This window comes from Mus caroli, chromosome 11, assembly GCF_900094665.2.
Source record: "Mus caroli chromosome 11, CAROLI_EIJ_v1.1, whole genome shotgun sequence".
Taxonomy (NCBI): domain Eukaryota; kingdom Metazoa; phylum Chordata; class Mammalia; order Rodentia; family Muridae; genus Mus; species Mus caroli.
This window is the reverse complement of record NC_034580.1, coordinates 99,873,665-99,886,646: the sequence shown is the minus strand read 5'-3', so window position 1 is coordinate 99,886,646 and position 12,982 is coordinate 99,873,665. Positions and strand designations below refer to the sequence as shown.

Here is a 12,982-nt window from a genome sequence, read left to right as displayed (position 1 = left end):
TGGTTCTCTGGAGTTACTTTAGGTGGCAGTCTGACATTTATATTAAACAGTTTGTATCGTGAGAGACTTTGTAAGTCTAACTTTTTCAGTCATTAAAGTCTTTGGAATGTTTTTTGTCTCCGTGTGACAAGCCATCAGATTCATTCCACATATCTTCATAGGCTGAGGTCTAGGTAAATGCGCGTATCTCACACACACTTCCCAGGAGCTGTGAGCCAGCACTTGCTGTCAGTGACACTCGTGGAGCTAGTGGAGTTTCTATCTGATGCACACGAGGTGTTTCCTTGCAGCAGCAGTTAATTTGGTTGGATTAAAGGTTAATGAGAGGGAGTTCTGTGGACTGGCTGCAGGAAGCCTAGAGGAGGGAGCACCGGTTTGGTTGGGTTTGGAAGTTTATTACTGACCATGAATGGTGACCAGGCAAGATTGGAAAGCTGGTCTTACCCTTCCCACTAGACAGTCCTCCAAGAGCGTGCCGTCCACCTTGACGTCATAGCCATGTGTCAGCTCGCTTAAGTCCGGGCGTCTGTCCTTCCTATGCTTACCCATGCTGCTGCCCTCACAAATGTGGGTCTACTTGTTTGTCACAGGCAAAGCTAAAACCAAGGAAAATCGCCAGTCCATCATCAATCCCGACTGGAACTTTGAGAAAATGGGGATCGGCGGTCTGGATAAGGAGTTCTCAGACATTTTCCGAAGAGCATTTGCTTCTCGGGTATTCCCCCCAGAGATCGTGGAGCAGATGGGTGAGTTTCTGACCAAGCCTTCCACTCCCAAGGAAGCATGGAGGTAATGAGATGCTCTTCTCAAGAGTTTTGAAGTGACTTTTCAAATGCACCCAAAACAAAAAACAAACAAACAAAAAAACCAAACCATTAGGTTTCACGAGAAACTCAAAATATTTACTCTCATGGGAGAAATAATAGAAATGGTGCTTACACTTGCTCCATTGTATCTGTAGGTTACATTGGTTTTCCGTGGGCATTTTAGAAATGATCCCCCATTCTGAAGACCCACCCTGGGTCAGGTTTACCTGACATACTGTCACGGTCCATGCGGCTGAGGACATTGCACGGATGCTGGCTGCCACGTTGTGCTGCCTTACGGTCGCGCTCAGCACTTCCCTCGAGTAAATGGATAATTGGCAAGGGTTTTAATGAGATAAGTCTGATGCCCAGAGACAAATGCAGGAGACATATGGGAGTCTCCATACCGCACGTGAAGAAATACTCTCATCATTTGTCAGTTTGCTCTTGACAGTTTATTTAATTTATCTGTATGAAGTGATTTTCTTTGCCCAGTAGAAAGACCTTCAGGACAGTTTTCAAATCCATATCATTGGTTGGATTAGAGTGTGAGCCGCAGAGTATCTGAGAAAGGAATTTATCATAGCTTCTTGCAGACTGAGTGTGAAAACAGGATCCAAAAAGCTGGAGGGATACACACGTACTGCTCCCCTCTCCCCCATTCTCTCTCTTTAAATTGCTACCGGGAGATAAGAGTATATTCATCACGGTGGACAAGAGGTGCTCTCCAGGCACGAAGCGCCGGGTCACAGTAGCCGGCTGTGTCGGCTTCTTTTCTGCCCGGTTGCTCACTCTGGTCAATTACGAGCACAGCACACACCTGTTCGCTGGGTAAAGGTCGAGTTTAGAATTGGATTAAGACAAAATGACAGAGACCCTCATCACCTGAGTTTTATACACCTTGAAATGGCAGTGACATACTTCTTATCTGGAAGATACAAAGGCCAAATCCATAAAAAGAAAAGAAAAGGAAAAAAAAAAAAAAACAAAACCCAGACTCTAATTTGGAAAGTTGGAAGAAATATAGCAGTTCACTGCCCAATAATGTGTGTTTTGAGGCTCAGTAAATCCTTATGGTGTTTTGATGAAGACTTGGAAATATTATTTAAATATATTTTAGGTAATATGGAGTCAGTGGGCAGATTCTCCGTGTTGGTTGCCGCTGGTTGTCATTCTTGCGGAGGATTTGTACCTGGGAGGGGGAAAGGGCTGTGTGTCTTACTGTTTGTGGGGTCCAGCCAACCAGCAGGAAAGCAGCTGCTGCGGGAGGATGCTGTGCTGGTGCGCCACCTCCCAGCTGTAACTGAAGCAAGCAGGTGGTTGTTTGCCCCGGATTTGATCTGGCTTTGATGTGTTTTAGAAGAAATGAACAAGGGCTGTGGATCTGAAGTTTGTGTTGCTATCCAAAGCCTCTTTTATGGTTTTGTTTTTTGTTTTTTGTTTTTTTTTATCACACTTAACACTATTTTAAGATACACACACACAAAGTTTTATTCTTTTAAAAGTACCCTGCCATGACTTTCTTCCATCAAGAAGCACGAATTATCATTTAATTTAAATAGCAGCCTGCTGTCAAGCTACCTGGACTTTGAGCTGAATTAAAAACAAAATAAGGAGCCGGGCGTGGTGGCGCACGCCTTTAATCCCAGCACTCGGGAGGCAGAGGCAGGCGGATTTCTGAGTTCGAGGCCAGCCTGGTCTACAAAGTGAGTTCCAGGACAGCCAGGGCTACACAGAGAAACCCTGTCTCAAAAACCAAAAAAAAAAAAAAAAAAAAAAAAAAAAAAAAAAGGAACAAAAACAACAAAACTCTGCTGCTCTCCTTAATTTAAAGGTTTGATGTCTGAGAAATAATTATCTTTTATGTGGATATCATTTCTTGAGGTTCCCCTTTTCCTTTAAATTTTGGGGGAATTAATAAAGCCTCCCATTGCCCTCCAAGCAGAATGTGGTTAATGCTGATCATTGACTTGGCAAACTTAAAACGCTCGACATAAGAAGCAAACATACACTTGCGCTTCGATGACAGCCAAGCCAAATAGAAATAAAGTCACATGTGTTCATGGAGGCGTGTTTTATGTTCCTTCCTCTGTGAGGTGGAAAGAAAATTGGCTGATTTTTTTTTTTCAGTCTTTGTTCATTAAGTAGATTTAATAATATATCTTGTGGGTTTAATAACTAGACAGGGTAAGATGAGTTAAATCAATCAAATGAGGAAAAAGTATTTAGTAAATCATAATTTCTGTAGATTGTCAGGCATTTGTAACTGAAAGCTTTATTCTCCACAGATGGTCTCTCCCGTGAACTCTGGAATGTAATTAGAATGTTAGTTAGATTTGTTTTGCATGTGTGCACACAACTTTATATGTATAGCAAGGTTTCTAATTTAGAAAGTGAGCCGATAAGTTATTTTCCTGGCCATTGTGTCACTGATGGTTACGTCTTTAGGTAACATATCTTTCATTTGGTTGTAAATTTCATATTTTCTTCTAAAAAGTGAAAATTGAAAATAGAGATTAAGACAAAAATGACAGAGACCCTCAGATTAGACTATTGTGGTGACCAACGGGTTTAAGCGGAGACACAGTTATGGGGTAGGCCTGAGAGCAGGTGAGGTTATATTCCTGCAGACAGCTCTCATGGTTCCAGGCTAGCATTTTTATCTTGGAGTATACCTTCCTGCTTTCTAAAATATTTTTTTATAGAGTTAAAACTCAAGAAATCCTAGCTGGGCTTGGTGGTGCATGCCTTTAATCCCAGCACTTTGGAGGCAGAGGCAGGCAGATGGATCTCTGTGAGTTTGAGGCCAACCTGGTCTACAAAGTGAGTTCCGGGGCAGCCAGGGCTCTGATACACAGAGAAAACAAACAACAGCAACAACAACAACAACAACAACAACAACAACACACACACACACACACACACACAGAGGAGGTCCTTAAAGAGAAAATAAGTCACATAAAGTTCTAGAGCCTGAGGGACAACGGCCATGTGTGGGAATAGAGAGGGCTCAGCTCTGGCAAATATCAGCCTTCTGTTACTGTCTGATCAGTCTAGTCAGTCTGCTTCCTTTTCCTTTTCTTTCTCATCTGTAGCAGTTAGGCTCACTCAGACCCAAGCAGGGCAGATCTTTCTTGGACGTGGTGGAAACTAAAGCTATATCTGACACCCAGTGAAGATCAAGTAGAGTGTGTCCCAGCCTCATGGTGATAGCCTCTCTCAAAAAACCAAACCAACCAAACAACACCACACACAAACTAAGGAAATCCTTAATCAGCAGTCCTTTAAGTCCTTCCTACCCAGGATAACAGCGCCACCATTTGTACCACCATAGCAGCGTGTAGCTTAGCAGTGTGAACACCAGAAGCTAACCTGGGAAGGTTAGGTGAGTGAGCTCAGTGCTAATGGCTGCCCATGAGCATTCTCAGATGTCCTGTTCAGACATTTACTGCGCTTACCTCTTGTATGCAGTTTTGTGGGGAACAGTCAGGATGGATTGATAAATGAGTGATGAGTCACCTCACTTGTCATTGCAGCGCTTATGTTCGCACAGGGTGTTTCTACAAAGAAACCTCGTTTTCAGCATCCCTAGCAATAACCTAGTAAATGTTAGAGCCAGAGAATAAATACATTCTCGTTAGGAGCACTGAAATATCAGCTAACAAGTCACCAGCGGCTCTGAACAGCACCCTGGGAGAGGTTCACATCTCCCCACAGAGAGGGGCTGTGTCTTGAGAGCCAGTGAAAGGTTGTAGGGGCCCAGAGTCATAGAGGCACTGCCCTTTCCTAAGGACTTCTGACCCACTCTTAGAATCCATTCTCTTTGTCCCCCTTTCCCTATCCCTCCCTGACTAAGTCCATTTCCAACCTTCATGCTTAAGATTTCTTTTGAAATTCAAGAGGCAAGCAGCTCCCCTCTGGTGGAAGTGAGACTGCAGCTCCTCTGAAGGAGAGACTGTAAGGGGCCCGTCAGTCACACCCAGAATCTCTCAAATGCTAAGAACATCACAAATAAGACATTGGGGAAGAAAGGGCTCAGGAGCTCTGTGAGCGCCATATTGTGGAGAAGGGGAGTTCTCGCTAAGATTAACATAAACACTGACAGTCTGGGAATGCATTTCACACCCGCACTCAGGAGGAGAGGTTGCAATTTAAATGGGGGTTAAGACATCTCTGCGAACTCCTGGGCTCTGTAAACGGAGCCCTGAGGCTAAAGAGCTTATCTGAAATTTGAAAAAAGGGGAGGAAAAAAAATGAAGGTTTCTGACATTCATCTTTTTCCCTTGTATTAGTCATAACTTGCTTTTCAGCTATATTTTAGGTTTTGAATGCCAACCTGACATCTGTTCAAGTCTGCCTGTAATTTATTAGCAGAGGAGGAGAAAGCAGTTGCTTACTGTGGGGAGATGCAGATTTCTCTCCCAGCCTTTGCTCTGGATTTAAGGAATGCAAGACTTACTAATTCTCACTTTGGGTCAGGATCGCTAGAAAGGTTTTTCATTTTTTCTTTTCTAATTAAAAGAAAATAGTTTATGATCATGCAACTTCACCGTCTCTACTGCAGGCCAGAGGCAAAGGCACGTGCCTGAAACAGAGCTCCGAGAGGTGCCGTAGTAGCCTTTTGCAGGTAGAAATTTGGTTTACCCTGGATTTTTTTTCCTCCATTGTTTGCCTCCCCTCCTCCCCACTCCTTTCCACTCTTCCTTCTTCCTTCCCTTTCCTTTATAGCCCAGGCTGGCCTGGAAATGATTGTGTGGCGCCAGCCGACTGGCCTCAAATGTGAACCACCTACCTCAGTCTTCCGAGTGCTAGAATTAGAGACGTGGCGCACAACACCTAATCCTACGATTTTTAACTTTTAGATTCTATTTATACTTGAATAGGAACAATGCAGCTGCATCTGTCTCTCCAAGTCAGACTGTATTCCGATTCATCCAGGGTTTTGAAGTTTATAAACAGACTTGAAAAATCAATCTTTTGGCAAAGCAGTCACAGGTAGAGTACATGGTGGGTCGGACTTCCTGGTTACAGTGGTGTTGCCAATAACTGAGTAATTACAGAGCTGAAGTGTAATCTCTGGGGGATGCAGCTCAGTGAGAGAGGGCTAGCTAGACCAGCATGCTATCAAGTCGTAGGTTCAATCCCCAATAGCAGCAAACAGCCAGACAAGCCAGCAAACAAATGTCTTAAATCTTCTAAAAGTTGACCCAAATGTGCCCCAGGAAGGAACTGACTAGGTGGGCTGTGGAGCACAGCCCTGGAAAGTACTGACATGCAATAGTAAAACAGACAAGCTGGGCAGTGGTGGCACACCCACCCCTTTGGGAGCCAAAGGCTCACGAATCTCTTGAACTGGAGGCCAGCCTGGTCTACAGATCGAGTTCTAGAACAGCCAGGGCTACACAGAGAAACCCTGTCTCCAGAAACAAAAACAAAACAAAAAACAAAAAGTAAAACAAATGAAATATAAAAGGCCCTAAGGACACAATGAATGGGAAGGAAATGTTTACCTCTAGAAGGGATGAGGACCAAACAGAGACCTTGTTTCTTTTCTATTTTTCTGTGTTTATTTTGAGCAAATACTATTTGTTTGTTTGTTTTTTGATACAGGGTTTCTCTGTGTAGCCCTGGCTGTCTGGGAACTTGCTCTGTGGACCAGGCTGGCCTTGAACTCTCAGAGCTTTGTCTGCTTCTTCCTTCCTTCCTGAGAGCTGGCATTAAAAGCATGCGCCGCCATACCCAGCCCTGCTCTCCTCCTTATTAGGAGTTTGTGTCTCTACTGTACAGTTTTAAAGCTAGCAGAGAGATACTGGCACAGGCTTTCTCTTAGGATGAGATACCGGCACAGGCTCTATCCCAGGATGAGATACNGGCACAGGCTCTATCCCAGGATGAGATACNGGCACAGGCTCTATCCCAGGATGAGATACCGGCACAGGCTCTATCCCAGGATGAGATACNGGCACAGGCTCTATCCCAGGATGAGATACCGGCACAGGCTCTATCCCAGGATGAGATACCGGCACAGGCTTTCTCTTAGGATGACCCTTAGAACAGAAAGGCATCTGAGCACAGGACTGTCGTGTGTGGCCTCCACAAAGCACATAGGGTTCCAGGCCCAGATTCCCTGGATCCTGGTGGCTGAGTGACAGAGCAGACAAGACCCCTGTCCTGCTCTGCTGTCAGGAGAAAGGGTTTTTTGATGGGTAATAACTTCCTGTCACCTGCTTGTTCCCAGTAATTCCCACATAGTGATGGATGTTAGTCCTATGTCTTCTCTCCAAATGGGTGAGCAAATATTTTTGTGGAGGTCTTTAGGTAGCTGGCTAAGGAAGCATGGGGGAGAAAAGACTGGGAGAAGGATGGCTTGGGAGAGCAGAATTTCTGACAACTGCAAAACTGTGCCCAAATTCATCTTCAATATTCAGATGCCTCCTGAGGGCTCGGCTCCCTGTGACCCTTCAGTGAAGCAGGGTCTCTTCTGTCTTGTGCCACCGCCGCTGAGAACTCATGCTTGTGAAGCGGGAGACCCTGTTCCGAGTACTTCGCTTGTATTTTGTGTATTAAAGTATTTAATCCTCTTAACAACCTTAGGAGGCATCTACTGTAGTACTGTTCCCATTTTATGGAGCAAGAAACTGAGGCTCAGAGAGAGAAGGAGTTACTCCAAGACCCCCAGTAAACAGTGGGGGCAGGTTTGAGCCCCTTCTGGCCTCAGTTGTTGTTCTTTAGTGAAAGCCCACCATGAGAAGTCACGGGAGTGGGTCTCCCTGAAGCCAGTTTGGAGGAGTCAGCCTTTGAATTAGCCAAAGCACTTTCAGCCCTGGCATGGTTAATCATTCAGATAATCATTCATCAGGGAAGCCAGCTTCCCTGCGCTCTGTACGCAGCTCTCTAGCAGCCCTGTGTGCTCAGGATGGCGCCACCTGGACACACAAAGACTGCAGTGTATACTCAATGTAGACTGCCGCTTTTTAACACACCAGTTGTAGCATAGTGCAGGAAGTGATTGCTACATTGTGTCAGAGAAGTTGTCTTATGTAAGCAGTCAACCTAGAGGCAGAGCATAGTCAAGTTAAACAACAGACCCCTTAAAGGATGTCACAGCCAGCGTGTGATTGTGTCCCAACCAAGTGACGAGGATGTAAGTCACCAGGGACCCGAGGAAGGTGACCTCAGGCTCCATGGAGAGTGAGAGCCTGAGCGAGAGGCCTTGGATGGCAGAAGGCAGGTGTTGCTGTCCGTAAGGGGAACATAGTAAGCAAGGTAGACAGTGGGAAGCTCAGAGCATTTAGCAGTCCTGGGGTGCGGAGCAAGGATATCAAGATTCAAAAGTCAAGGTGTCACGTTGAAGCTGGGCTGTGGGAATCTGTGAATCTGATAACCTTTCTGTCCCTTACATAACCTTCTGGACATTCTGGCCTCTTTACTTCTGGGCTGTCGATGTACTTAAAACCCAGCTGCTCTGCCCTTCTTTTTGTTGTTATTTTTTGGGGTTTTGTTGTTGTTGTTGTTTTTTGAGACAGGGTTTCTCTGTGTAGGCTTGGCTGTCCTGGAACTCATTCTGTCTACCAGGCTGGCCTCAAACTCGGAGATCCAACTGCCTCTGCCTCTCAAGTGCTGGGACTAAAGGCGTGCGCTGCCACCCCCAGCTTGCTCCGGCAAGCTTAACATACTGTGATTGTTTGGGTCACACTCCTAAGGCAGGCTTCCTTAACCTTTGCCCTGTAAGTACTTCAGACTGGGTAATTCTTTGCTGTAAGGAACCTGCCCTGTGTATCACATATCATAGGATTTTTAGCAGCACCTTTCCCCTGAGAAAGTCTTTCCTTATCCCCCACCCCCACCCCATGTCAGTTAAAGAATGTCTCAGCCTGCCGGCAGAACCCCCCTCTCAGTGCTCAAAGGCCTTGAAGGCCATAGGCACACTGCCATGAGTTGTCTGCACCCATCTGTTTGGAGTGTAGTCCACCACTGTTACTGCTCCACAATAAGATAATTTGTTTGTTCATTTATGTATGTGAGTGCTCTATCTGCATGTACACCTGCATGCCGGAAGAGGGCATCAGATCACATTACAGATGGTTGTGAGCCACCATGTGATTGCTGGGAATTGAACTCAGAACCTCTGGAAGAGCAGCCAGCGCTCTTAACCACGGAGCCATCTCTCCAGCCCCTTATTTTTGTATTTTCAAGACAGGGTTTCACTGTGCAGCCTTGGCTGTCTTGGAACTCATTCTGTAGACCAAGCTGGTCTTGAACTCACAGAGATCTGCCTTCCTCTGGCTCCTGAGTGCTGGGATTAAAGGCATGTGCCACCACCTCTGACCTAAGATAAACATTGAGAGACCAAGAGGAAGCAAGCATCTAGAAATGCTTGTGGCGATTTAACATCACCATGATGTTTCAAATTGTATTTTATAAAAGTATTGTTGAAAGTTTTAAAAGAAATTAGTAGACCCCAGGTAGTTTAGATGATGGGAGAAACACGGTCATACATCTAAGTGGACATTTATCAGGTGAATGAGATTGACTGAACAAATGACAGTGATGGGAAGTCAATTAAAGTTAGTCCTCTAGGGTAACTGTTAACGGTTCTCCTGTGCGACCGGATCACTGGAAGGGACTGCTGAGTGGCCTGGGAGACCGTGGCGTCTGCTCATGTAGTGGTGTGGTGTGCAGAGCCTTGGCTAGAACGGTACCAGCAGGGATGGGAAGAGAAACAGCTGGGAAGCCTGGGAAGGCGAGGCTGGCAGAACTTGGTGATTAGGCACCGTGGGTGTCCGTCTTGGAAGTGACACTCGGGTCTTGTGAGAAGATGTGGGAATAAGGAAGTCACACGGATCTAGATGTGGGGCAGTGGGAAGAGGCCATGACACATCTTCTCAACACTAAAAAGAGCAGGAGGCTGAGCTGAAGATCTCCTGACAACTAAATCTGGCCAGCATCAGCCTGCACGCACTTAGGAATTACTAACACACTGGCACTGTCATGCCCTTAACTTGGCTTCTCTTACCTCCCTGCATCCCTTCCCATCCCCTTCGTGTTCCCTAAGATGTGTGTGTGTGTGTGTGTGTGTGTGTGGTGGTGGGGAGGGATTCTCAGTCGTAGATCTCTTCTTTATGTTCTTCCTAAGATGGATCCTGTCCACTTCAAAAGTGTTCATCAATGTCTTGATGCTGTAACCCTTAAATAAGTGGGTTCTTTCTGTCCTGCTTTAGAGCTCAGGTTCTCACAGACCTAATCTATTGGTTATGTCACCACCGTGCAGTAAATCCTAGATTAAACGCCTTTCACTGCAGCCTTGCTTCCTTCCCCACCATACTTCCACTTTGGAGGTGTGTTTCCTGGAGGTGTGATAGCTCGGAGCTGGGACCTCCTCTTCAGCTCCCCTCCTTCGCCTCTGCCCATTTCCAGTCAGTCATAGAACAGGCCCTTGGTGCTGCCCCTCAGTGTCTCAGGTGCACACATCTCGCACCTCACCCTGCTGCTCTTCCTTCAGGACTGTTGCCTGAATCACCGTGAGCTGCCCTGCTCTTCTCTAATCCATTCTCCACACTGGAACCAGAGTCTTTTTTTTTTTTTTTTTTAATAAAAGGGCAAGTCTGATCCTGCCATCCACTGCTTCAAACTCCTTAGCAGCGCCCCGTAACTCCTTGCACAGTTTACAAGCCCTGAGTGTTCTGGCAGCTGCCAAACTTTCCTGCCTCATCTGGGCCCGCACCCCTCCCCCCACACGCTGGGTTCCAGCCAGAGTGCGCTATTTTCAGTGCATCTAATTTGCTGCGCTACCGTCTCTTCCCTCTGTATCTTGGGGCATGTTTTGACCATCGTTTCTTGACATCAGTTCTTGTTCATCCTCCAGGCCTCGGCTTTGATCTGACTTTTTGCAGACTGCTCTGGTCCTAGCGTGCTTCCTGTGCACCTCGAGTGTTCTTTTATGCACCGCTGTGTTGTGTTACGTTGCTTATTACATAGCCATATGTTTTCTAGAAATGAGTAAGGGCCAGTAGCCTGATTAATCCAGACTAAGTAGAACACTCACAGTCCTGCTCTCCCCTCAAGAGGCTTCCAGTCCCAGAGCAGCCGTGCAGAAAGCACAGACACATTGAGCCAGGTCCGTGAGGAAGACCATGTGGTAAAGCACACATGCGTAGGAAGAGCGGCGCGGAACCCTGTGCTTTACAAGTCAGAGGAGATAGGATGGCTCTGGTTCCCCACTAAGTCTGAGGAGGTTCTCCTCCATTCCGTTTTCACCTAGGAAAGACTTCATGGATTCGTTCCAGGTGGGTCTGACTCCAGAAATGAGAAGGGGGCAAGTTTCCTTAGGCATCGCTCAACTGCTGTTGATTTCTTTGGCAATGGCTTTTCATGTGTGTGTGTGTTGGAGGTGGTGTGTGTGTGTGTGTGTGTGTGTGTGTGAGGTGAGGGTATGTGTGTTAGAAGAACAGAGTTCAAGTGTCACAACATCCGCTCAGGGCGGGGAGGGCACAGCACACTAGCCATACGCACATCCATGCATTTGGAGCGTTACAGACTATAAAAGCCATGCATCCCCGGAAAGCAGTGTCTATGTGCAGTCAGATCTCCGTTGTGTCCTCCCCAGTTCCTATCAGAAATAGTCCCTGTAACATCAGGGGGTGTTTTCAGACCCCTTCACGAATATTTATACACCCATGAATCTTTGGCTCTCTCTACTCGTGTAGAGGCGTTTTTTCTTTCTTTCTTTTAAATAACTACTGTTCTGTGTCTTCTTGTTTTAAATAATGTATCTTGGCCTTTTTCCCCCCATGATAAAACATGTATAGCATTTTATTTATTTATTCATTTAAAAAAAACAATCCCATGAGAAAGATTGTGTGTATGCATGCCCTTTAGTGGTTAATCCTTAGGTACCACAGAAGGTTGGCTTAGAGTCTTCCTTTACTGCTTGTCACTTGTGTGACCCTGAACCTGGAACTGCTTCAGGGCACTAGCCCCCCAAACTCTGAGCCTTGTGTCTTTACCCACAAAAGCATTTCTTGTTAGGCTCATTGTCAGGGTAGCACTAGTGTGAAAATTTTCTAACCTGGTATCTTGCTTACACTCCATGGGCTCTACTTGCTATAACAACATTGGCAAACATTGTAGCTCTATAAAAGGCAAAAATGTATAAGCCAATCCCTTTAATCGGGTGTTGAGGTGTTTCCTTTTCATCTTAAACTTTCCTTGCTGTTGAGAAAAGTTAACACCCGGGATTATCTTCTCAGGCTGTTTTGTAATTACCCATTCTGAATAGTGTTTGTTGATGGGTAGTCAAGGGGACACTTGGCGATCCTCTTCTGTTTGTGAACTCAAACTTGGGCTGATTTGTATTTGCTCTGTGTCACATTCTACCAGAGGACTGATAAATGCCCTACCGCTGCTATAAATCTTGTCGGTTCCTTATATGTGACACACTGAGCTGGGGAACAGACACTGGTAGATACAGTAGAGAATACAGTGCTGGAGAAAGAGAAGCAGAAGAAAGAATTAGTAGTCATGGTAACAAATGTCACCTGGAATTTAGCTGCTAGCTCAAAGAGTACCACCTCAACTCGATAAGGATTTCAAAAAGTTTCATACAGTTTGTTATTAGAGCAATCTACCTTTGATATGTTTAATATGCTTCTCATACTTTAAAAATGCCTACAAGGAACTTGATTTTCGTTATGTTTCCTAAAGAATTAACATGCGACTTGTGTTTGATCCATGCAACCCGAGTAGTACAGGGAGAGAACCAACTCCAGCAATTTTCTGTTAGTGCCACATGTGCTTGCAAGTACGTGTGCATGCGCACACACACACACACACACACATGCTAAGTAAGTGTTTAAAAGGAGAAAGGACTCTCATAGAGGAGATGCAATGCTAGGGGCGGGAGCAGAGGAGGATTTAGGGACATTAGACAGGTAAATCCCTCTACACACCATTTTATAAATATTGCGTAATTTGACCTTGAAAGAAGCGATTAAGTAATGTATCAAATTCTCAAAGATTTACTGTGACTCTTGAGTTCTGCAGCGCCACCTCTGGCTTTCGTTTTCTCTCGGGGCAAATCATAGTGTGGGTCCTGTTTCTGCTTCAGTGACTGAACAGTGGTGCATATGAAGGCACACGTATCTATCCCTTAAGCTGCTGCACCGCTTACCTGTGTG

General features: G+C 45.6%; 1 protein-coding gene across 1 annotated transcript in view; it reads left to right on the top strand.

Moving 5' to 3' along the window:
- The window catches only part of Nsf (N-ethylmaleimide sensitive factor, vesicle fusing ATPase), a 134,217-nt gene that overhangs the window by 43,609 nt on the left and 77,626 nt on the right, over positions 1–12,982 (top strand). Inside the window, exon 8 of the mRNA XM_021176539.1 lies at positions 591–746. Coding sequence (XP_021032198.1) covers positions 591–746 — 156 coding nt within the window. The remainder of the gene's footprint in view (positions 1–590; positions 747–12,982) is intronic.